The sequence below is a fragment of the Myotis nattereri genome (genome assembly GCF_964212035.1).
Source record: "Myotis nattereri genome assembly, chromosome: 14".
NCBI classification, from domain to species: Eukaryota; Metazoa; Chordata; class Mammalia; order Chiroptera; family Vespertilionidae; genus Myotis; species Myotis nattereri.
The window spans coordinates 26,959,306-26,985,457 of record NC_138089.1 but is presented as its reverse complement, the minus strand read 5'-3'; the positions used below and the strand labels follow the sequence as shown (position 1 = coordinate 26,985,457).

Sequence of the window (26,152 nt, the reverse complement as noted above, 5' to 3'; positions counted from 1 at the left end):
ATTAAGAAAAATTCACATGCACAAAGACGAAAACGTAATTGGATTTGTCATTTCAAAGTATTAATGTTGGGTCTGCAGATAATAGAGAATGACATTCTCCCATGCGAATAAAGAAGTTAGCCGAGTAAGTAAATGCTGTGTTTCTACTGTAAGGAAATACGTGTACCAATGAAGCAACCTTTCCAGCACAAAAGAAATTTAATACCTGACCACATGAAAAGTGATCGCTATGGGAATAGCACAGCTGTTAAAATCCAAGTCAGTTTGTATTAAATCGTCCAGCATGTTTATGCAAAGCAGGGCTCTAAGAATGACCACCAAAGGAAATAATTTTGCTAACAAAAAAGTGATACATATATTTAATGCAATGCTTACAATAAGTGTGAAAACAAAATGCAAAGCTATTCTCTCAGAAAATATAAGGGACCTCAGTTAGCTGGTATGCTTGTGGTTCTTTTATAAACAGTATCTCAGGAGCTAACTTAATTAGAAATAGAACAAGAATGAATGTTTGCATTTCATTTAGAGAGCCCAATTATCTTTATTTCATTGATTATCCAGATCTATATAAAGCCACAGAACTGGCACCAGTGCCAAATGATTTCTATATGAAAATTAATACTACTGTCAAATTATTTTGAGACCAATTAGCTCAGTCATTCAAAGAAAAGAAATGTGCTCCACTAAAAAGCATATAATCCTAAAACTTGCATTTCTGAAGACAGATGCACACACAGATGTCCCTGTAGTCTTGACTTGAGCAGATATGATACCTTAAAGAAACTACAGAAAGAATGTGCTCATGAGTAACTACTGACAAATGGTATGCTTTAAATCTCAACACAGACACTTGATAAAGCAGGAGCTTAGTTTACATTTAAAGAAAAAAGTTACTCTAATTTTCTGAGCACCTAAAATGAACCAAATTTATCAACACTGTTGTCAAATTTGAGTTAACTTTTTAGAGAAACTGGTCAGGATTGTTCTTCTCATAAGATATGACCCAAATGAAGTTTTCAAAGAAGGTTTGTCAACTCAGAGTGGAGAGAATTTCTCTAGAACTTAATCCCTTCTATACTGCCAGATGTAGGCTACTCAGCAAAGAAGTCCCAAATTACAACTGAGAGGCCACAGTTTGGGATTAATGACCCCAATGCTATTTTGTATAATACCTGAACATGAAAGTTTTATTTAAAAAATCATAAGTTAAACCATTGGATATTAGAGGCTTAAAGAGACATTCAAAAGGAAATTAGCTATAACACACAGCATACATGTAAAAATAACTCAGACTATCTCAAAGCCTATTTAAAAATGAGATGCCATCACTGTAGTTTTGAGATATATCAGCCGTTTCCTATTACAATGGAGGACATACCAGCTCTATTTTTAGAGCCTCTGGAAAGATCAAAGCTGAACTTTTATTGGCTCGCCCTCCAGGCCCCTAATTTCCATTTACTCTTCCTTGTCATTATATAGCTCTCCAAAACACACACCACCAGACTGCCCAGTATCCGCCATTCTCTGAGAAGCACTTAAAAGTTGCTCTATGATGTAACACACAGGCACAGACAACAGTGTGGTAATAGCCAGAGGGAAAGTGGGGTGAGGGTAGGTGGAGGTGGGATGGGGACAGAAAAGACTTTGCTTGGGGCAATGGTGCATGGTGCAGTGTGCAGATGGTGTTTTATTGAATTGTACACTTGAAACCTATATGGTTTTGTGAACCAATGTCACCCCTGCAAATTCAATTAAAAAAAAAAAAAAAGTTGAGACAAAAGGAAAAAAACGTTGCTCTATTATAGACAATGGGAGGGAGGAAGCCTCTGGGGGAGAACAAAGACTAGTAGAAGATCAACTTCAAGCCAAAATTACCAGATCCAAGTACTGATACAGAACTAAAATATCTAATTCGTCTCTCTATACACATACACTATAAATTAAACTGTCTCAGGCTGGTTACTCTGAGAATGAACACAGACAAATGAAAACTCCTTTCTGGTTTTTTAGATTCTCACCTCTCCCCCAGAAAGCCCTCAGTTGGTTTGAATGCCTCTGATTGGTAAGGCTGATGGGCTTATTTTAAAAGACAAGTCCTTTAAATGTAGAATGACTTACTTTGGAAGAACAAGCTGTACATTTGTCAAATGCCAGGCTGACAGGAAGGACATTATCAAATCTTGACAGAAATCCCCGTATCTAAAAACAAACAAAACAAAAACATTCATATCAAGCTCAGAATGACCACACCTGTAAAATACATGTGTAGTTTCAGACAAGCTGGAAACAATTCATATGATGGTCTTGACACAGATTACTAGCAAAAATGAAGTTCAGCATAACTATACTATATAGTCAGTGTGAGGAAGAACTATATTAGGGCCTTTATCCCATTACGAACCAGGGCCTACAAGCTTTTCACATATTTGAGACTTCATAATTGACTCCAAAATACAAAAAGAAAGCTATAAAATCTGAAGTTCCATTTTTATAAATGTTTTCAAAAACATAACAGATCAACTAGTTTATTATGACAACTCTCATATGTAAGTCATAGTAAATATGAAGTGTGTATTTCTAGGATGTGATATTGGGTGGGGTCCCACAAGGGAAGAAGGCCTGGGGACTATAGAAGACAAACACAGTCCTAAATATATATTGTTATTTGCTTCACTTAGAACTCATAGGGATACAATGCAAAACATCACCAAATGTATGGGGAAACAGCGCCACCTTGAGCATAAACTTTTGGACTACAACCGATTTCCATTTACTGCAGTGGTTCTCAACCTTGGCTGCACGTTAGAATCACCTGGGAATCTTTTAAAAATCCTGATTTCTGGGCCTCATCCTCCGGAAATTCTGTTTCTTTGTTATGAGGGTACTAATGTTGTGACCTCACCTCATAACAAAGAAACAGAATTTCCGGAGGATGAGGCCCAGAAATCAGGATTTTTAAAAGATTCCCAGGTGATTCTAACGCGCAGCCAAGGTTGAGAACCACTGATTTACTGAGTGTCAGCCACAACCAGGTTTCACAAAGTTTAAGTAATTTATTCAGAACATATACCTCTAGAACTAGACTTACACAAAATGGGGAGGTTTAAACTGTTGTATATATCATTAAAATATTATCACTAAAATATGCCCGGCAAACTCTCCAAAGTCTCCAAAGGTGAAGTAAACGTAGGTCAGGAAAACAAAGTGACAGCTAAGATTCAAAAGTAGGCCTCCTGGGAAGCAGGTGGGGGAGGTAGAGGTGAGCAAATTGAGGGGATGGGACGAAAAGAGACTTTGCTTAGGGTGATGGGCACACGATGCAGCGTGCAGATGATGTTTTGAGTTGTTCACTTGAAACCCGTATGGTTTTGTGAACCAATTATCATCCCAATAAATTCAATTAAAGAAACAAAGTTGCCTTCCCTGACTCTAAACCTGGCCAGGGCCTGAGCCCCTATCCTCCTATTTTCTATCCCTCCTTGCCTCTTTCCCCTTCTCTCAGGATATCACAGCATTAGTCTTCAATATTAGGTCTCAACACAAATTTAACTTGTATAGCGTAAAAGAACCAACCCATACACCAGTGTCGTATTTAGCCACCCTACCAACACTCCCCGCAAAACAAACACAGAGCCTGACTGACTCTTTAGCAGCGGTTCTCAACCTGTGGGTCACGACCCCTCTGGGGGTCGAACAACCCTTTCACAGGGGTCACCTAAGACCATCGGAAAACACATATATAATTACATACTGTTTTTGTGATTAATCACTGTGATTTAATTATGTTCACTTTGTAACAATGAAAATACATTCTGCATATCAGATACTTACATTACGATTCATAACAGTAGCAAAATTACAGTTATGAAGTAGCAACGAAAATAATTTTATGGTTGGGGGTCACTATAACATGAGGAACTGTATTAAAGGGTCGCAGCATTAGGAAGGCTGAGAACCATTGCTTTAAAGAGACAGGCTTCCTTCTGAATTTGGGTAACTATCTGTATACCCACTGCAGCTAACAGTAACTACATGTGCATACTGAAAAATCTAACCTTGAAAAAAATGCCTGTAGCCATCTTTTAAATGTCCTTAAAATCCAAGAACAAAAGTGTTTGGTAGAAATGATAATTCATACAGTTGGAAAAATTTAGATAACCTCATCTTGAACCCCTGAAATGTTGACAATCTTTTAGTTCCCTCTGTCTCAGGAATGTGGTGGCCACTTATAATGCAGTACTTGAGGCACAGTCATGGTCTTAAGTTTGCTATTCGGGACATCAAAACAGAAGACAACAAACTGGCAGAGAAGACTTTAATGGCAAGACACAAATGGGAATGCTGAGATCCTCATGAGATCTGGAAGTCAAAGGCTTGAAAGAATTTTCATTTAATACAAAATTTACCTGGAAAAAATTTTATCATTAGTAGTATATTTTCCATAAAAATGTTCCTTGACACCATCTATATGGTATCATGGAAAGATTTCTTCATTCTCTTGTCTTTATATAACCAATATCAAACTTACTTTCTGTTATATAAAAAAAATACTGGTAATTTTCTCTAAATTGTCTCATGTTTGGAGGTGGGGAGGGAAAGCTGAAGGGAAGAGAGACAGAAGACCCAGTTAGGAACAAAAGAGAGAAAAAGGAAAGGGAGGAAGGAAAGAAAATAAAAACAATAACACAGATGGCGAGCCATAGAAGAAAAAGGAGCTGAATTGAATGGGTGGGCCAAGCAATTGTTTAATAAGCCAGACAGCTCTTTACTAGGAAACTGATTCATTTTCCCAGGAAATGAAGTAGAGTAACAAGTGCGTGTGAGGCTTTTCAAATTCATCAAGTTGGTATCAGAAGATCCAGAACTCTAATAGAAGTAATTCCAATTTTAGGTAATTTAAAAGAGGAAAGCCTTCTTCTCAAACCAATGTCAACAGGCTCCTAACGGGTATCTTCACAGGTGAGCTCTCTCCCTTCCATTTAGTGTAACATTCTGCTGTTGATTAATTTTTCTAATATAAAGCTCTGAGGTGTGTCAAATTTTTAAAAATACAATGGAACCTCACCGAATCATTTTTTCCTATTAGAAATAATGTAAATTAATTCACATCAGTTCCAGACCCCCAAATAATTCCATTTTAACCTTTCTTATATATAGTACATGTCCATTGTACTGTTTAATCTATAAACACTAAAAACAAACGGATATAAAATGTTAATGAAAATTTAACAAAAAGGAAAGAAAATATACAGTAAAAAATGAAAATTTAATAATTATAAGCATCAAGAAAAGCAAAAAGACATAAAAATATTCACAGTACAATATCCTGAGATTTTAACTGTGGTAAACCAAGCCATATTCACTCATTCTCTCCTTTGTCTGTCACCTGAGAGATGCGTGACTGATCATACAGATATCAGCATGAAAGGGTTGCAAGGTTAAGAAGTGAATTGTTAGAGAGGGAGATATTTGAGAAAAGAGGTTCCACTGTATATGTTTTTACTGATTTTAGAGAGGAAGGGACAGGGGAAGAGAAATAGATACATTGATGAGAGAGACATAGATCGGCTGCCTCCTGCACGCCCCCTACTGGGGATCAAGCCCATTAAGTAACCCAGGCATGTGCCCTGACCTGGAATAGAACCAGGGAACTTTTGGTTCATGGGTCAATGCTCAACCACTGAGCCATACAGGCCGGGAAGGTGTGTCATTTTTAATCAAGTTCCTGAAGCTAATCAAATTCAGCAGAGAATTCCTTATTCTGGCATTTAAGATTCCCCCTAATCTGGCCCAACCAGCCCTTCTAATTATGTCTTAGATTAAATCTTTTCACAGGCACCATAGAAATAATGTTTCTATCATCTGAAATTCCTCTTTTTGGTATTTACCATCAAAATACCTTGTGTAATAGGTGTTTTTTTAAATTACAGATTTATTAAGATATAATTAATGCAGTGGTCTCAACCTTCTGGCCCTTTAAATACAGTTCCTCATGTTGTGACCCAACCATAAAATTATTTTCGTTGCTACTGTTATGAATCGTAATGTAAATATCTGATATGCAGGATGGTCTTAGGCGACCCCTGTGAAAGGATCGTTTGACCGCCAAAGGGGTCGCGACCCACAGGTTGAGAACCACTGAATTAATGTAACATAAAATTTGTCTTTTTAAAGCATACAATTCAGTGGCTTTTATATATTTATGGAGATGTATGACCGTCACCAGTATCTAATTTCTGAATATTTTCATTACCCCAAAAAGAAACCTAGAACTCATAAGCAGTCCCCATTCTCCACATTTTACAGCACTTGCCAATTAATCTGCCTTCTATGTCTATTGATTTGCCTATTTTGCTTATTCCCTATAAAGGGAATCATACAAGACTGTCTTCTTTCACTCAGCATAATGTTTTTACCCATATTGCATCATGTACCTGTACTTCATTCCTTTTTGTTGTCAAACAATATTCCACTGTATAAATATACCATTTTGTTTATCTAGCCATCAGTTGATAGACATTTCTTTACACAGAGTGGAATCAATGTGTCAGATGGTAACTATATGCTTAATATATTGAGGAACTGCCATACTGTTTTCCAAAGTGACATTCCTGCCAGCAAGGTAAGAGGTTCCCAATTTCTCCACCTTCTTGTCAATACTTGTTATTGCCTTTTTTTAAAAAAAAAAATCACTAATATAGTCATTCCAGTGAGTGTAAAGTGATATCTCACTGTGGGTTTTATTTGCATTTCTCTAATGATTACTAATTTTGAGCATTTTCCTATGTGCTTCTTGACTGTTTGTATATCTTCTTTGGAGAAATATCTGTTCAAATTACTTGCCAAATTTTAATCTGGGTTTTCTATTTATTGTTAATTTGAAGAGCTCTCTCTATATTTTGGATACAAGTTTCTTATCAGATATATGATTTGCAAATATTTTCTCCCATTCTGTAGGTTTCTTTTCACTTGATGATGTTCTTTGAAGCACAAAACTTCTTTATTTTCATTAAGTCTTGTTTATTTTTTCTACTGTTGCTTGGTCTTTTGGTGCCATATATAAGAAATCATTGTATAATGAAGATCATGAAGATTTATTATGCTTTCTTCAAGTCTTACAGTTTTAGCTCTTACATTTAGGTTTGTCTTCCATTTTGAGTTCATTTTTTAAAATATGTTTTTTATTGATGTGTTCAACCATTGAGCCACATCAGCTGGGTGAGTTCATTTTTGTATATGGTGCAAGGTAAAGGTTGAAAATCCCTACTTTGCATGTGGGAATCCAATTGTCCCAACCCTTTTTTGGAAAGACTCTCCTCCTCCCCTCCGCCCCCCCGAACTATCAGCAAATGACCATAAATGTAAGGGTTCATTTCTGGACTCTCAATTCTATTCTGTTGATCTATCTGACTATCCTATGATAGCACTACACTGTCTTGACTACTGTAGCTTTACAGTAAGTTTTGAAACTGGGAAGTGTGAGTCTTCCAACTTTATTCTTTTTTCCCCCAAGATTATTTTGGCTATTCTGGGTCCTTTGCTTTTCCATATGAATTTAGGATCAACCTGTGTGCTATAGTTATTTTTTAAAAATTACTCATCTCTCTTGTTTTTAGAGGGCAAGACACAGATTGCACTATTTGCATTTGCCCACAGCACAGTGACTGGCTCATAAAAGATACTCAATATCATTCATTATGAAATGATATAAACACCAACACCCCAAAGCTTACCAAATTATTAATATCTAAACTCTACAGAGAAATCACACAAAAAAAAAACCCTCCAATTTACCACCATCCAGGCAATTTGAAGGCCTTCCCCAACAATGTTTAAATCCTCACTATTACAAATGCACTGAGCTTCCACAACAGGATCTACATTCCCTCAATCTTACAAGAAATGCGTAAAAGCTAAAGAGCAGAGGTTGCTACTTAAAATTTTAGCACCTTCCTTAGACATCCCAGAGAAATCCAAAATCCAGGTTTCATAGGCAATCTTAATAAACATATTCACACCAATTTAGAGAGAACAGGCCCCGATTCATAATCACAAAAATTCTAAGAATTTGTCTCTTACTTGGAGAAAACTTCATCATCACCTTCCTACTTAGAAGTGTACGAAGTATGTAAAGCAGTGGTTCTCAACCCTGGCTGCACCCCATAACAAAAAAACAGAATTTCCGGAGGATGAGACCCAGAAATCAGGATTTTATTTTATTTTATTTTTTTAAAATATATTTTATTGATTTTTTACAGGGAGGAAGGGAGAAGAATATAGAGCTAGAAACATCGATGAGAGAGAAACATCGATTGGCTGCCTCCTGCACACCCCCCAATGGGGATGTGCCCGAAACCAAGGTACATGCCCTTGACCGGAATCGAACTCGGGACCTTTCAGTTCACAGGCCGACGCTCTATCCACTGAGCCAAACCAGTCAGGGCTTTTTTTTTTTTTTTAGAAATCAGGATTTTAAAAAGATTCCAAGGTGATTCTAATGTGCAGCCAAGGTTGAGAACCACTGAAGTAAAGCAATATGCTCCTTCAGTACTTTTCTAAACTTGCCTGATAAGAATCGCCTGGAACTTGATTCCAAAGGTCTGGGGTAAGGCCTGAGAATCTGTATGTTTCACAGGAGCCCCAGGGGATTCTCATCAGGCAAGCATGTGAAACAAATGCTTTTAGTTACCAACCTTATTTGCACCTTTCTGTTCTTTGAAACACATGGAAGTAGTTAGCAAGCCTTTCATTCTTTCCCCATTTTGTAGGAATAGTACCACTACACCCACCTAATTTAGGCCACATCTAAATTAACATTTAATGAAAAGGCTTTACAAAATGATATTAAAGTTATTTCTCCCTTCACGTAGGAACTAAGGCTTCTTGACATTGCTCAAAGTAAATTCTCTAACTTTTGGGATTGCACACAGCTTACTCTAAACTCTTATTCTATTACTAATATTTGCTGCAATCTTTCCTTAGAGGAAGTAGATATTAAACAGCTATTTAAAAAATTTAACTCTACCTATAATAAAAACAATCAACACATGACAGAAAACAAAAGAGCAAACAAAAAAATAACCCGTATTCCCATAGCATATTAACTACACTTTTCTTTTTTTTTAAATGAAATATTTAACTTCCTTTGAAATGGCCTCTTTGGAATACTGGCTTCTCAATCTCCCCACTCTGGAGTGAGAGAAAAGCTGCCTATTTCACAAACACACATGCCTCTCTACCTAGCTTTTGGAAAGTAAGAGGGATTCCTTAGGAGGGTCAAACATTGCCTGCCTAACTAAACATTTTATTCGTTTTAAAAAATGTAGATTAAGTTATTTTCTCTTAATACAGAAAATAAAAAATTAAAATGGCCCATATGAAAATCTAACCAGTGGTTGCCTGGGGCTGAGAGTGGGGATATTACCTTGGAACAGGCACAAAGGACATTTTGGAGGTAATTGGGAATGTTCTAGATCTTGTTTGTGGTGGTAGTGATTATATACGAGTGTATACACTTGTCAAAACTCATTAAGATGCACACTTAAAATGGGTGCATTTTATTGTATATAAATTATACCTCCAAAAAGGTGATGTAAAAAAAAAATAACAATCTTCATTAACATTTTCAAAACCGTACAGAAAAGTACAAATGGAAGTATAGGTCTCAATTGCCCCCAACCCCTCTTCCCAAAAATAATCAACAACATCAGTTTCCTGTGTAGCCTTCTAGGAAAAAAAATATTTTGTGTCTAAAACTACAATATGTGCTACCATTTGAATATTTAAAAACCCACCTGGGAATGACAGACGTAGAAGAAATACAATTAGCTGTGGATTCTTGACTCCCTTAACCTCTCAGCACCCCAGGACCACAAAGGACAAAAGCAGCTTGAACTGAAATCTCCATTGTCAGGCATCCATGAGGCACTTGGTGATATCTGCATTGGGCTAACAGGGCCTTATAAACAGGACATGCTCTTCTCACCAGGATAAGTAAAAACACCGCAGAAAGGAAAAAGCATCAGAGCAGGGACTTTAAATGCTGGTTCGGCCTCACTTCCATGCTGTTCTGAGCAGGATGGGGGTGGATCGGCCTGAATTTAACACACACACCTGTGTGCATCTAATTAGCATCCAAAGGCTCACAAGCAGGAACACCTGCTTGGGATAGGGGGAGGGGAAGAAGGAGGGCAGGGGTAGCATTGGTGGGAGCACACAACTCAAAGGCATGTTCAAAGAGCAGAATTTGGTCTGTGTTACCTCAACGAGTTACGTACTTTGTCCCATAGGATGCTACCAAAAAAAGCCAATTTTATAGACTGAAGCTGTGGTTCTCAAATACCGAAAGTCACTTCATGAATCTGGGCTGGAAAATGTGTATTGTGAAATGGCTACCAAGGTGATTCTGATACACAGCCAGATGTGGGAACCCCTGGATCAGGCTGTCTTCCACTTAATGCCTTAAGACGTTAAATTAATTCTATACCCAGATCCACTCATATTGCCTCCAGTCTATTCTCCATGCAGCACCCAAACCTTATCATGACTTACTTTATATTTTCTCAATGGCTTTCTGTTGCCCCTGGGTTGAAGGTTCAAACCTTTAAAATGGCCTATGAGATACTGCCTGCCTCTCCTCCTCCACTGCCCACCCCCCCCTCCCCCCCGCCCCGCCAACTCTCTTTTACAGATACACTGGCCACCTTTTGGAGTTTCCAAATCACTGAGCACCCTTCTCACCCATCTTCTCTGCCTCTCCTATGCCTCCCAGAAAGTGCTTATTCCTCTCACTTTTTCCTTCCACATAAACAACTGCTCCCTCCTAACTGTGGCAGGAAGGCATGCCTAGAATAATGTGGAAAACGATGGTCTGGGGGAGGAAGGGGAGCACTGACATTTATTAAGTGCCATTCCTGTGTCTAGTGCTCTTGGGTGTTTTCCTATGCTCCTCACTACTATCCAGTGCCCTCCCCCACATTCCAGATAAGAAATCAAGGTTCAGTGAGGTGGAATGGCTTGCCCAAGGTTCTACAACTACCAAGTAGCAAAGCCAGGATACTCAGTTCTGTTATTTCTGGCTCCAAGTCTGGGAGATGAAAGCCAGGAGGGGTTAAAGAAAGAAAGGAGAGGAAAAAAAAAAGAGAAGGCCAGAGAAATTTAAAAACAAACACCAAAAAAGCACACAAAAAAACACCCAGAACGAAAAACTCAGCATCTAGATGGCCACTACCAGAGCCTGGGAGGATTAAGTTATCTTCAGTGGATTATGCCCAGCTGGATACAAAACGAACAGATCAGGAATAGAAGGGGTCCCTTCCATGCTGCTGTTTGCACCTCAGCTGAGTGAAATCAACTGGAGCTCCAAGCCTGCCTCTCCTTGATGGGAAGTGAAGATCCAATGCCCAGAAACAGCCATTCTGAGAAGGCACAGTTGCAACCACAACTGGAACCTACTGCTTTAATTCACACAAGTTTCTAGCAGGCTTGGCAATATTTCCTGAGCTTGGAGTTTGCATAAATAAAAACGGACTCCAAACCCCAGATCGCTGTTGGATGTTGAAAAGAGTCTTAATCAAATTCAATGCCAAAATGGAGAGTTTAGCAACTGCAAAACCCCACACACACCACAGTGGTCTTTGTTTCGGACAACAGCTTCAGCTACTACTACTGGCCCACCTCTCATCTAACTGGAGTCTCCATGGGGCAGAAGTAAGCGGGAAATGAGCCAGTGTCATCATTAGAAAAGTTCTGCATAATGGAACTAATCCTGCCAACTGTTCCCTACTCACTCACTGCTTCCAGAGTTTTATGAGATTATTTGTAATTTAATTTTTAGGAGAGTAGATAAGCTCCCACTTTACCATTTTAATTAAAAGTGAAAGAGAAAGATAAAACCAACATCTACAAGTGTCTCTTATGTGCTCAGAACTGTGCTAGTGCTTAGTAAATGTCATATAATTTATTCTGTACATGAATCCCAGGAGTTTATTATATTACTAGAGGCTGGGTGCATGACATTCATGCACTCGGGGACAGGAGGGGTGTTGTACCTCAGCCCAGCCTGTGCCCTTTCGCAGTCCAGGAGCTCTCAGGGGATGTCTGACTGACGGCTTAGGCCAGCTCCCTGCAGTTGGACATCCTTAGTGCTGCTGAGGAGGCTGGAGAGGCTCCCACCACCACCACTGTGCTCGCCAGCTGTCAGCCCAGCTTGTGGCTGAGCAGCGCTTCATAGCAACTGGTCTTTCCGCCGTTCAGTCGATTTGCATATTACCCTTTTATTACATAGGAATATCCCCATTTTATTGATGTAAGATATGAAGTTCAGCGAGGTCACACAAATACAAGTGGCAAGAGCTGCTTCAAATCCTTTTGTAAAATGAGCTAATGAATGAATGGGTGAAAATAAAATTAAGAGGCAAAGTTGGGATTCTAATCAGATCTGAATGACCATACATAGCCTTCTGACTGGCTTGCATGTGGGACCTCTCAAACAGGACAGCCTCATCAGGGAGCAGAACTCCTGGGGCATAAGTAACATCCTTCAACTGATAAAGTTATACCCAAGTTCTCTTGGGATGAGATGCTACCTGAGATTCTTCTGACCTCTGACACTATCTGTATTTTATCCTCTCCTTTGTGTACCAAGGAAAGGGAATCCCCCTCTCTTATTCTAGGGTCTCACACAGGAAGCCCAGATATTGCTGGTCTTGTACCCACATCCTCATTCAGGTGCCACCCCACTGGAACAGATTCCACCACATCCAAATGGGTACATCTAACACCTCAGATGACTCCAAAAGTAAATGGAACTAAACACTGGGTGATCCTGTGCCAATTACTTAACCTCTCTGAACTGAGTGGTGCTTGGCACAGAGTCAGTGTTTGGGGATCATTTGTAGAAGGGATTGAATAGAGGGAGGGAGGATGAGTAGGTTATAAACTACAACAGCTGATATGGTGAAACAGCAGACATTTGGACTGTCCACTTTTCTTGCCATTTCCAGTTATCAATCTGAGGGGTACAGAACCAGAAGAGGGAGGAGATTCCTTTTATTGGGCTATAACTCAGGAAATACGCTCTTATCACTTATGTTTTTAACCTTCTTTCTCAGTAGGCAGTCTGCCCATATCCCTAAACACACAATGAGAAAAGCATTTCTTGAGCACAGTAAAGAGACCTTATTAAAAGATAAAGGCCTGAGGATTTGTGGGGCACAGCCTCTGCAGAGAGGTCAAATAACTAGTCCAAGGCCTGGCTAGAGAGACCAAGCTCTATCTCAGCATTTGCCTCCTTAGAGATTTCCCAGGCCAGGTCCCTCCCAGGGTCCTGTCCTAGTTTGAGCTTTGTTCTACTTTTCTGAAAGTAACTAAAAGCAAGAATTCAAGAGCCTGAGAGAATCATGGGGTTGGCAAGTCCAAACCCCAAGGAAGAACATACACATTCAGGGTCTTTATTCATCAGTACTTGAGAACCAAGAGTGCATTCACCCAAAGACAAAAGACGTGCACTGCCTAGTCCACAAATGGGATAAGACCAGGACTGCAATATTAATGACCAGGGTGTTTGAATGGCTGTTGCATTGCCACCTTGTTATTCATTCATTAATGGATGTCCAGCCAAATGATCAGCAGCTTCATAAGGGGCTAATTTCTGTCACATTCAGAATCTCTCGCCAGCATGCAAATCAACTTCCTGGAGGTATCAGGAATGGCTTATCCATTTTATAGCTCCTGAACTGTGCCTCTCACCAAAGAACTAAGAAAAAGAGTCTGGCCTCATAGTACTCAGCCACCACCCCAAGAGCCAGGAAACCTTTTTTAAAAATATAAAATATCCCACTTGACGGGCCACAGAGGGAATAATACTATGCTACAATCTACAATAAAAAGTTCTCTCTAGAAAAGAATTCAGATTCCAAACAGTATATACTATATGATTTCACTTATAGAAAGTCCAAAATTAGACAAAAGTCTCCCATGGTGTGGAGTTAAGAGATGCTTGCCTCTGTGTAGGAAGGAGGCACTAATAAGAAGAAGCACGAGGGGGACTTTGGGAATGCCTGATAACCTTTTATATTTATCTGTCTACTGGGTGTGTGAGTGTGTTTGCTTTATAATAAAGCTGTAAATGTAAGGATTTGTGTGATTCTCTATGCCTTTTATACATCAATAAAATGACAAATTAAAAAATCACTCTTTGTAGACAGAAAGTGGCTTATACTTACTGCTGCCTGCTTACAGAATGCCATTCATGTATACTGTGCCAGAGACTTTAAAAAAGAACAAACCCATAAGCCTATTTTCTCACCTTCAAATGGTTTTTTCACGGTTTTCAAGTTGAGTAAGAAGGGCTTCCGCCCCCTCCCCCCCGCCCCCAGGTTGACTCTCACTGAATTCCAGGGCCTAATCAAGCCTCTTTTTGCACTTGGTCAATCTTTGGATGGGCTAAATTCTGGCTATGGTCCCACAGAGAGATCAACAAAGTAATCGTTAAGCCTCCCAGGTCAGGGCAGAGGAGAGCAGAGGCACAATGAGTGCAGGCTACTTAGGCATCTTCCCCCAGATTACACAGAGTTTCTGGTGGGGGCCTGTGATGCTCTGTCCAAGGACTACCACTTTCCTACTACAGCTCCTTCCACAGGGCCAACTGATAAACACTCTCCTTTGGGAATTGAGGGAAATGAGCCCAGGAAACATCACCGGTCACTCTCTGTATAAAGCACATGAGGCGGCTGACAGGATTCCTCTCCGACAGGAAACCATTAGCCTCGGAGAGCCAGGAAGAGGATGAGGGAAATGCTGAGTCTGCAACAGGGCATTGTAACACAGCCCCGTGCTTTTGTGGAAAGGATGTTCTCCTAACCCAAACACAGCTGCATAAATGGACTCCACTTAAAAACACACACAAAAGAAACGTAAAGCCTATAAATAGGGAACACACAACCCTGCTTAATAATTTTCAAGTTCTTTCTCCACTTTCTTTTTTAGAAAGTAGCTAAAAATAAAGGCTCAACATTTGAAATAATGTAAACAAGTAATCTCTCTCTCTCTCTCTCTCTCTCTCTCTCTCTCTCTCTCTCTCTCACACACACACACACACACACACACACACACACACACACTGGGCTTTCCCCATATATGGCTGCGTTATTCTTTAGCCTTTGAAAAGGCCAAATGAAGAGATGACCAACAACCAAAATAATCCTGCAGACATTTGAAAATCAAGAGAAAGAACTAGAAGAGTTGATGACTGACAAACAATTGCAAGGCTCAATGGGAGTAAATAACACTGAGAGGGATTAGTTGCCATAGTACTTTAAAACCATGGGCACATGCATTTTGACACTGGACCCCTTGTATAAAGGGACTGTTTTGCCCTCTGGCCTCAGCACTGAGAAAACTACAACTGTGGTAATTTAACATAAAGGACTTAAAGAAGGAAACCAGTGCAGGGGCATGACTGAAAATTTAATTAAGGCCCCTTTCAGCATGCAGTCTGTAACGGAGATGAGGGCACGTCTCGAGGTCAGAAGAAAGAGAAGGAGACATGAGAAAGAGGAGAGCGCGGGGATTCGAATGAGAGGACAGTGTGAGGAGCAGAGGCTGGCTCTGGAGGACCGCTTCCTCATGATATTGGTGTCTGGCGGGTCCTATGGGAATGTTTCCCTAGAAAAGATGAACACATTCATGCCAAGTAAATGCCACCTTTGTGAGGCAGGGTGGAGAGGTCACATTGCACAGTGTCCTATGGTTTACAACAAAGCCTTGTTACAGACAATCCTGGACACACGGTGAAGCACCTGCTTTTACTGATATGAAAACTGAGCTCAGGGATGGTCAGGAAACGAACTCAGGGCTACAGAGGGTGACTTCATGCAAGAGGGCTGCAGTAGTGATTTGAAGCTAACTCTTCCAAGGTGCAGGTCAGGGCTCTTTCCACTCACAAAATCTCTGAAAGAGCACTGGTCAGAGTGCCAAGTTTAGGTCTGGATTGCAGCTTGTCCACTACCTCACTCTATGACTGTGGACAAGTAATTTTCCCTCTCCTCTTCTCATCCTTAACTGGAACATGATGGGTCTGTCCCAGATGAGAGGAGGTGAGCAGAGGGGACGCGGCGAGAGAGATAGACCCTGCTCCCTGCACAGATCTGTGAGTCTGTCCTCGAAAATTATCAGACCAGACTCTCAGACACTATCACCGCTTCATGCACAAAGACAGCCTGCCTGTTATAAACTGACTGCACACAGGAAACCTAGAGAAATGACTTTCAAAACTTAAGACTAGAAAATCTCTTCATTCCTCCAAACATAGAATAAGAGAACTACTGAAAAGGCAAGATGAATTCTAAATTTTCATTCCACTACTTTTTTTCTTTTTTGCTCTCAGTGGACCTTTCTTAGGGTGCTTCAGATTCTTTTCCTGAAAATACAGCTCACTTTTTGTTGATGCTGCACATTTCCTAAACACGCCTATAAAAGCTTTGTATTTGGCTAGGGCGTTAGTAATAATAATAAACAACAGCAACAAACATAGCAGGCATATTTATTGAGGGGCTATGACAGGCACTCACTGTGGCTGAGCCCTTTCCATGATCATCCTTTATCTCTACAATGAGGTAGATACTCCTGTCTCCATTTTACAGGTAAGAAAACGAAGGCTCACAGAAGCTGAGTGACTTGACCAAGGAAGACCATCTTAATAACTGCAGGGCTATTATTTAAACCTCTGTCTGGCTGACTCCAAAGCCCGTTCTTTCTTTTTCTCCTCTATTATGAGACTGCTAGTCAGCATGCTAAATGCATCTGAGACTCTGGTAATGCTGCTTGTTCATGATTTCATTTGGTCACCATCTGCAGAATGGGATACTTGCCTAGTGGTCATAAAGCATCTCGCTGATGTCCCAGGGAGGCTGGAGGGCACGTAGGGTGAAGAACAGATGGATTGGGCTGATGACATGTAAAGTGACCCTAAATACTTTCCCCCTGGGATCAGGTCCAGAATTGTGATTTCATTTCCAAATCACTAACCTGGTGAGGGACAAGCCCAAGAGAGGTTGGAGGCTCGTTCATGCGGTCGTCACTGCTGCTGGCAATGGCGTAGCCCCTGAGAAAAGGAAATGATTAGAGCAGCTCATTTAATAAAGGTTTATGTTTAACACATGTGAGGGTGATCTGGAGGCAGTCCATGTAAGATTTGTAAGGATAACCAAAACCCCCTTGCTAGGCAGCATAGAACTGATTTCCCTTGCAGGGAAGGCAGAACAGTACTAAAAAATGCTTGAGTTTTGGAATCAGAAAGACCAGAAGTTTGTTTAACTTCTCTGTGTTTCAGGTCTATCGCCTATAAAACAGGAATAATATGGTTGTGAGAAATAAATGAGAAATAAGTTAGATAAATTGCTGAGCACAATCTTTGGTTACGATATCTTGCTTATTCTGAGACAGTCTTATAAAACACCACAGCACATTTTCATATTGGAATTTGAAATGAAAAACTTTCCAACCATAACTTCTTGAGCTGATGTAAATGCTACCAAAATGAAGGAAGGAGAAAGAAGAGTGAGGAACTAATTGGGCAGAAGAATGAGTACATTCCTTCCTGAACAATGATGTGTTTGCTTACAGCACAGAAGACATGCGATACAGGACCTGGTTTCAGCTCACAACCAGTGAAAACATGGCAGACAGAGGGGTCAGTGTCAAGAAATCCTAGAACAGGGGTGGGCAAACTTTTTGACTCGAGGGCCACAATGGGTTCTTAAACTGGACCGGAGGGCCGGAACAAAAGCATGGATGGAGTGTTTGTGTGAACTAATATAAATTCAAAGTAAACATCATTACATAAAAGGGTACGGTCTTTTTTATTTTAGTTTTATTCATTTCAAACGGGCCAGATCCGGCCGGCGGGCCGTAGTTTGCCCACGGCTGTCCTAGAATTAGCTCTCCAAGATTTTCTCCCAGATACTTCCTGTCAGGAAGCCACTTCTTTCTCTTTAAAATTAATTTTTAAAATTAATTCAATTTTGCCTCACTTTTATTACAAGATGAATTAATTCTATTGTTAAGTCATAAAGTAAGATCTTTTCCTTGCTTGGAGAAGGTAGAGGTCCAGATTACAATTGTGCTAATTTTTGTATCTTTAATATAAAATATATACAATGTGTTAAACTTATTGACTAAAAGGCCCAAGGTCAAACTGAAACAAAGAATACCAACCCACTCATCTACTTCCTCTTATATGTAAACCTAGAGAGCTACCAAGGTATGGAAGAATTGCAGCGCCAAGATCTGCGAGAGGAGAGAAGCCCATAGAAGTAAACCAAGTATTTGCAAGAGAAGCTTTTTTCCATAAAGTGACTGCCAACGTCAAAGAAGGTTGGTAGGCAAGGATCAGAAGCTGAACAGAGATACTGACAGACTCATGGGGCTAGAGGGAAAACTACAGTTTGAGGTCTGCCAAAAAGGAGGAACTGTGGAAAATATCCTGAGCTTTGAGCTGGGGCTATATCCTCAGAGCAAAGGTGAACCAGAAATAGACAAATCCTAATTATATTTAGGAATTCTAGGACTGATAATCCACTTGGCCTAGCAGTTTGCCAGAAGGAAATGTATATCACATAATCTCTATAAATGTTCATATATGGTATAATGTCCAGTACTCAAGCAAAAATAACCAAGCAGCCCGGCTGGTGTGGCTCAGTAGTTGAGCATCGACTCATGTACCAGGAAGTCGCTGGTTCGATTCCTGATCAGGGCACATGCCCAGGTTGCAGCTCGATCCCTGGTAGAATGCGTGTAGGAGGCAGCTGATTGATGTTTCTATCTCTCCCCCTCTCCCTTCCTCTCTCTGTAAAAAAATAAAAATAAACAAATAACCAACCAGATTCAAGGAAGTGACACATTTAAATACTAATTGGACATGTGATGTTATTAAGAAATTGCCTTTAATTTTTTTATATGTAAAAACAGTGACATAGCCCTAGTCGGTTTGGTTCAGTGGATAGAGCGTCAGCCTGTGGACTGAAGGGTCTCAGGTTCAATTCTGGTCAAGGGCACATGTCTTGGTTGCGGGCTCGAACCCCAGTAGGGGCATGCAGGAAGCAGCTGATCAATGATTCTGTCATCATTGATGTTTCAATCTCTTTCTCCCTTCCTCTCTGAAATCAGTAAAAATATATTTTAAAAAATTAAATAAGATAAAAACAGTGACATATATACTGAAACGATACATTTTTCTGAATAAAATGCTATGTCTTGGATTTGATTTAAAATAAACCAGTCAGAGGAGGAGAAAACATGGAGAGCAGCACAGGTAAATAATGACTGGCCATGTGTTCGTAATTATTGAAGCTGGGTGGTGTATACTAGGGGTTTATTATTTATGTATATATCTTCTTTCATATGTTTGAATTTTCTATAATAAAAAGGTTTTCTTAAACATACACACACACACACACACACACACACACACACACACACTCTAGAACACTGGGTTTATGAGGAGACAATATATAACCAAAAGCCAAAGAAAACAATAGACAATAGGAAAAGACCCTTAGGAGATCCAGATAAGAGAGACATCTGATAAGAACTTAAAAGAAAAACATAGTTAAATGTTATCAAGTAATGAAAAAGACCAATATCACAACTTTAGCAGAGAACAGGAAATGTGTAAAATAAGATAAAGTTGAAATTCTGGAAATAAAACATTTAATAATGAAATTAAAACCCAGTGGATGGTTTTAACATACATTAGAAACAGAAAAAAAAGTGAGTTAGTAAATTGGAAGATAAGCCAGACCAAAGCAAAGAAAGACAAAGTGATGGAAAATACAGAAAAGAGCATAGATGATTCTTTGGACATGCCAAAGGAAAGCAGCATGAGAGAAGGGGCAGAAGATTTTAACAGATAATGACTGAGAATTTTCCACAACAGATGAAAAACATCAAGACATGGATTCAAGAAGCAATAGAAAACACAATCAGAATAAATACAGTAGGTAAATCATAGTCCAACTTCTGAAATCCAACAATAATGAGAAAAGCTTAAGAACAACTGGGGGGAGGGGAAGAGGAAGAAAAACAAATTGTATCAAAGGATCAGCAACAGGATAAACTCCTAATTCTGCAACAAAGAAAAAGGTAATCAGAGACAACAGGATATACTTTCCACGTGTTGGATTCCAATCTAGAATTCTATACACAGTAAAAATATATTTCAAACTTAAAGATAAAACAAAGACATTTTCAGATAAACAAAAACAAATTTATTTGTCACTAGCATTTGCAAAGGATAATAAAAGGTATTCAGGAAGAAGGAAAATGCCCTTGGCTGGAAGCTTAAAGTCAAAGAAAGAAATTAAAAGTAACAAAAAGGAAAATGTTAGTAAAACAATACCAACAATATAACAATAATAACATCTTCTGGGGATTAAAATATATACAGAATTTTTAAAAAATGAGTGTGCAGACACTGCTGGTTACCTAACCAACATCCATTCTCCACTTCTGTCTTTTTTTTAAAAAATTTCTTTATTGATTAAGTTATTACATATGTCTCCTTATCCCCACATCTCCACTTCTGTCTTATCACAGTTCTATTCAGAGAGGCAATGTGCCCAGCCAAGGTAACTGTCAGAGTTCCTTGTAGCTAAGAGTGAAAGGTCATGTGATACTGAAGTTAGAATCAATGGATAAGTCTTCCAGGAAAGCTCTTTAAAAGATGGGTAAGCCTCAGGTGGGCACAACTTTTATCTTTTGTTCATTTCTTTCTTCTTTTTAAAAAAATTTTTCATTTATTGATTTTAGAGTGAGAAAGGAGGGGAGAGAGAGAGCGACAAAGGGGGCGGAGAGAGAGGAGAAAAACATCAATTTGTTGTTCCACTTGTTTATGCATTCATTGGTCAATTCTTATATGTGCCCTGACGGGGGATCAAACTCGCAACCTTAGTGTATTGTGATGACACTCTAACCAACTGAGCTACGCGGCCAGTGCCTTTCTTCTTAACTATAACACAGAAGCAATACTGAAGGTAGAGCAGCCATTTTTTTTTTTTTTTGACCACAAGGTGACAAGCATAAGAAAGAAAGCAAAGAGTGGCTTAGTGAATGACAAGAAGGAACTCGAGTACCTGATAGCATAATAGAGCCTTTGTACCAGCCCTGGACTGCCTTCCTCTGAGCTTCTTGCTGCATAAGAAAAATAAAGCCCTGTTTGACTAAGTCACTGAAGATGGATCTCTGTTATATACAGTCAAATACAATTTCTATCTTAAGTGATATATATGTTCAGGGCTAAGGAGATAAAAGTTACTAATAAAATAAAAGCATGAAAGTCCTAAGGCCTGTACCGAAATTTTTATTCTTCTGTATAAAGAGTCACCAAAGTGAACTAGGAGAGTTTAAATTCAAAAGGATGTAGAGATGTAGCCCCAAAGACTGCATGACAAGTTCTTCCCAGCCAAAGAATCACCCCAGGTTTTTTTAAGTCTTATTTTTTTGAGAACAGAAAGAGCAACACACATCTCAGAAGAGTCAAGCTGAGAAAAGGCCAAGGAGACACAAAAACTTTCTTTGTTTAAATACCCATCTCTAAATAGCCAACTCACCCTTCTGGATGCTGCAAAACAGAAACCATCAATTCCACTGCCAGGGCTCCTGCAATCATGGCCAGTCCTGGACGACTCACAGTGCACTGCTGATCCAATGTCCGGTCTCTGGTTGACTACAGAGAGACAATCATTGACATGTGCTAAAAGGTCTATTCCACTCAACTCTGGCTGGCTGAAGCATGAAACTCCTCCATGATAAAGTTATACAACGTAACTACATGCTCACTGTTGGCAAAGAACATTCAGCCTCAAATAATATAATTTCTTTTCTTTTTTTAATATTTTAAAAAATATTTTTATTGATTTCAAAGAGGAAGGGAAAGGGAGACAGAGAAACATCAATAATGAAAGAGAATCATTGATTGGCTGCTTCCTGCACACTCTTCACTGGGTATGGATCCCACAACCCAAGCATATGTCCTGACTGGGAATCAAACTGTGACCTCCTAGTTCATAGGTTGATGCTCAACTACTGAGCCACACTGGCCAGGAACCAGATGAAATTGAATTTTAAATAAACAATGAATACTTTTTTAGTATGAGCAGATCTTGGGACATACTTATACTATAATATTATTCATTATTTACCTGCAATTAAAAGTTAACAGGGAATCTGTATTTTTACTTGCTAAATCTGATCAGCTATGAGCCACAGCCCCATTCTGCAGAAGCATATGTAGCCTAAAAGACTTATTTTGGACTTACCCCATTAGGCAGTGTCCAAGCCAGAACTAAAATCTGGGTCGTACTCCCCATTTAATGCTCTCTTCAGTAAGATACACACACGAGACAGTGCTGAGCAATAACAGGGACTGGTCCATCCTACATTTCCTTGCTGGGCTTTGCGTAAAAATGGTTTGTCACTGCATTTTTATTGGTGAGCAGAGAACAGCTGTACACAGATGATGATGCCAATGAGGGATAATGTTCAGGGGATTATCACAGTGGGATAATGCCACCCCCTAAACTGAAGAATTCTTCTCTTTATTAAAAGACAATATTTAAATAGTCATAAAAAGTCATGAGTCTCTTTAGCCTAATGGACAAGACAGTTATAGGAAATATTTGGAAACACAAAGAAATTCACTTACATCTCCGGGAGCCACCACATCATTGCAGAAATAGCAGCCAAGTTTGTAACCAGGGATGTTAGCAAAAAGCGACGAGCCCAGGTCTGCGGGTGCCACAGGGTGGCTGGGACACAAGTCTCCGGCACCCTGATGCTTAGGTTTCTTCAGGCCATGTCTCATGACAACAAATGTGTCAAAGCCCAGGGCAGCATTGATGACCAGCTGTCAAGGAATAAAAGACTAGAATTAGGAGACATATATTTTAAAACGTGGCTAATTTCATATTTGGTCAACTTTTAAAATTTATTTTGTTAAGTATCTGCATATGAGTGTAATTAGATACTAGAAGATAATGTTGGTAAAAGTTACCCAACACTGAGGGCTTATTAAATCAAAAGATTTGACAGTGATTAATATAAGTTTTCTCTTTTAGTTTCATTTAAAACTCCCAGCAAACATTTTCTATTTAAAGATGAGGATATTGAAAGTCAGAGAGGTTACCTCTATAATTTACTCAAGGTCACTTAGCTGGTAAAAGGTAGGTGTATAAAACCACATTTTGATATTTCCTAAATACCTTCTTTCCACAATTATGCTATGGTCTGTCATGTCTACATAGATTATTCTCATAATAGCTTTGAGATATAATTTATATACTATACAATTCACCATTCACATAGATTTTTAAGAACAGCTTTTATTTTTACTTGTATTATGAGAACTTCTCTTAGTTGTAATTTAGCTTATTCTCCCAAATTTCTGGTTATATAGAAAGTTAGAAAAGTATAGAAAAACCACACCAGAAAAGAAAACAGAAACAATCTTACAGCTAAAACAGTTACTATAATAACTTGGGGGATTTCTTCCTATTATTTTTCCTTTTATCTCCCATTCTCTTTTTCTCCCTTCCTCCCTTCTTCATGCTTCCTCCCTCCTTATAAACAGACATAGATATAAACATTTATATATAAGCATAATTGATATAAAATATATATAGTATTTTATCTTGCTTATTTAACATAATGTAGTATTTTCCATGTTATTAAAATTCATTGAAAACATAACCATGAATGGTTGCATATTACTCCATCACATGTATGCACCATAATTTATTTAACCATCAAAATAAATGAATGTGCCACTGACCAAATAGTAGTGAATAAGACAGTCTTGCCCTCTTGGAGCTTATATTTTAGTGTGAGTACCCCTTCTAATATAGAGTACCTCAAAGGGCTATGAAAATGAAACAGTGAAGGATAACTATTATGCTGGATGATGGTTGTGAGGCAGATAATCTGCAGTGGAAGCCCTTTTGCACCGTGTCAGTATTAGACACAAAGCACATGTCTTTTCTGGAGGGAGGGTGAACTGGGGACTTCTCCCTCTACGATGATGGTGCATTAAATCACAACCAGAGACAAAAGCCCCAGGATACACACGTTACCTTTCTCTTGCTCGCAGCAATGACGGCAGGAAGCCACCGGCTCTCCCTGGTGTCCATCAACAGAAAGATAACATCATGGCTTTCGATGAGCTGCTCCAATTGCTCCACATCCCTGCGGGCTTGCTCCAGGGTGACGCTGGAGAAGTTCACTGGATGTCCAGGCATGGGGATGCTCATGTTGAACCCTCTGGCATTCTAGGGAAACACCCAGATATATAGATGTCTGAAGCGGAAGTATAGTTGGTGTCTCAGAGTCCATGTCTCCCCACAGCTACAAGCATGTATGTATGGTCGCTTGCAACTAGAAATTTCTCCATGCCTAAGTATGCTGCTTTTTCCTTTTGTTATCTGTGCTGTCAAGCTTCATTACCTCTGTATCCTAGACCTTCTTGACCTGTCACCACAAGGTCCCTAAGTCTGGATAAAGCAGCAAACACAGAAATATGGATACTAGTTTCAAAGTGAGTGGCAGGGGCACTTCCCAAATGAGGCAAGAACCCTGGAGATAACTGTTTATCTTTTGCTCTTTCTTTAAATCTGAGGCCAAAAAACTTCATCAAAATGCCCTCTGCCTGCACAAATCCCCTCTGCCCAGTAGAGCTGTCTCTTCCGACTCGTTTCCAGCTTGCCCTCTCTCCATTTCCTTAGAGTATAACATCTCCAAATGGGATGTTATAACAAAAATCATTTTAGTTAATAAATTCACGTAAGATCAGAATGACTGCTAGTCTTGCCTTAGTCTTCTCAGGGTTATACACATTAAAAAAACACACACCTCAAACCCCAAAACTCTACTTGCTAACTTTCAGCCAGAAAAATCTATAAATCTATTTAGGACTGTGCAGATATTTGTTTGGAAGGTGAGGAGGTTAGGATGGGGGAGGGGGTTTGATGACAGCATGTGGTACTAAAGTGAAGCCTCCTGCTCTGTCCAAAAATAGAAGTCGCCTGGCGAACTGGGCTTTCTTCAAGGGTGGGGACTCAATATTTTTCACAGGGGCTTTAACATAGTTCTGTAATTTATCATTTGCCCTCTGCTGGCCCCAGAGTGTCTTGGCAGATTAACAATGAGACATACAGGTGCCAAAGAAGCTGGGGACATTAACTTCTCATAGAAAGAGTTCTAGAATCACAAACTGCGCCCTTAATCCCCTGCACAGAGCTGGCCACAGGGAAGTCTGTGAAAACATCAGCTTTTTCATTCCTTTGCCAAAACCCCTTACCTACTAGAAAAATAGCTCAGGTGGCAGGGCAAGTAGGTCCTGTTACAAAGGAAAATCTATTTTGTATACTGTAGCTATTTTCCTCTTAATCTTAAACTTTAAATCTAATCTATGGAATTCAAGAAGGACAATAGTGACAACAGCAACAATTTTTAAAAGAATTTAAAAAAAAAGAAAGTTGCTAGCAAAGCAGGAAACGACGCCAGACAGAAAGAAAGGACTTCAGAAAGAATAAATGTTCAAAACAAGTCCATTTGAACAATGAAAACACCACAAAGACAATTCTTGGGACCTCATTCGTTCATCCATTAAGTATGGCACATCTATCAAGTACTATAATAAACAATAAGAAAAGCAACAACTACAGTAATAATCATGATAATGATGACGAAAACTTACTGTCTTATAATTGAAAAAATATATTAAATGGTGATAACTTGGTCCAAACATGTTTTTAGGTATTTTACTGTCACCAAGAATGAAGCATAATTACTCAATACCAATTCTAACCTATTAAATAATACAGATCCTCATCCAGATCCACTTTGCTAACCTAAGTAATTCCCTGTTTGCTAAAATTTCAGCCAATGAACCTCCTTACGATTGGCCCTGGCTCACCATTTAGGTTTATACACCTGAGGCTGGAATTCAGCAAGTTGCAACATAGCAGGTTTCCTCATTGGTTGCACACTAGAATCACCCAGAGAGGTGTTTTGTTTTTTGAATTTTCTTCATTGATTAAGGTATTACATATGTGTTCTTATCCCCTTATTGCCCCCCACCCCCACCCCCGCTCATGCCCTC

General features: G+C 39.3%; 1 protein-coding gene across 2 annotated transcripts in view; it reads right to left on the bottom strand.

Moving 5' to 3' along the window:
• Nucleotides 1-26,152, bottom strand: part of ATG7 (autophagy related 7) — a 245,706-nt gene that overhangs the window by 149,190 nt on the left and 70,364 nt on the right. For both annotated transcript variants that reach the window (XM_081105634.1, XM_081105635.1), the window contains exons 13-17: nt 24,126-24,320; nt 22,703-22,903; nt 21,609-21,724; nt 17,029-17,104; nt 2,119-2,199 (exon numbers count right to left, since the gene is read on the bottom strand). In XM_081105634.1, coding sequence (XP_080961760.1) covers nt 2,119-2,199; nt 17,029-17,104; nt 21,609-21,724; nt 22,703-22,903; nt 24,126-24,320 — 669 coding nt within the window. The remainder of the gene's footprint in view (nt 1-2,118; nt 2,200-17,028; nt 17,105-21,608; nt 21,725-22,702; nt 22,904-24,125; nt 24,321-26,152) is intronic.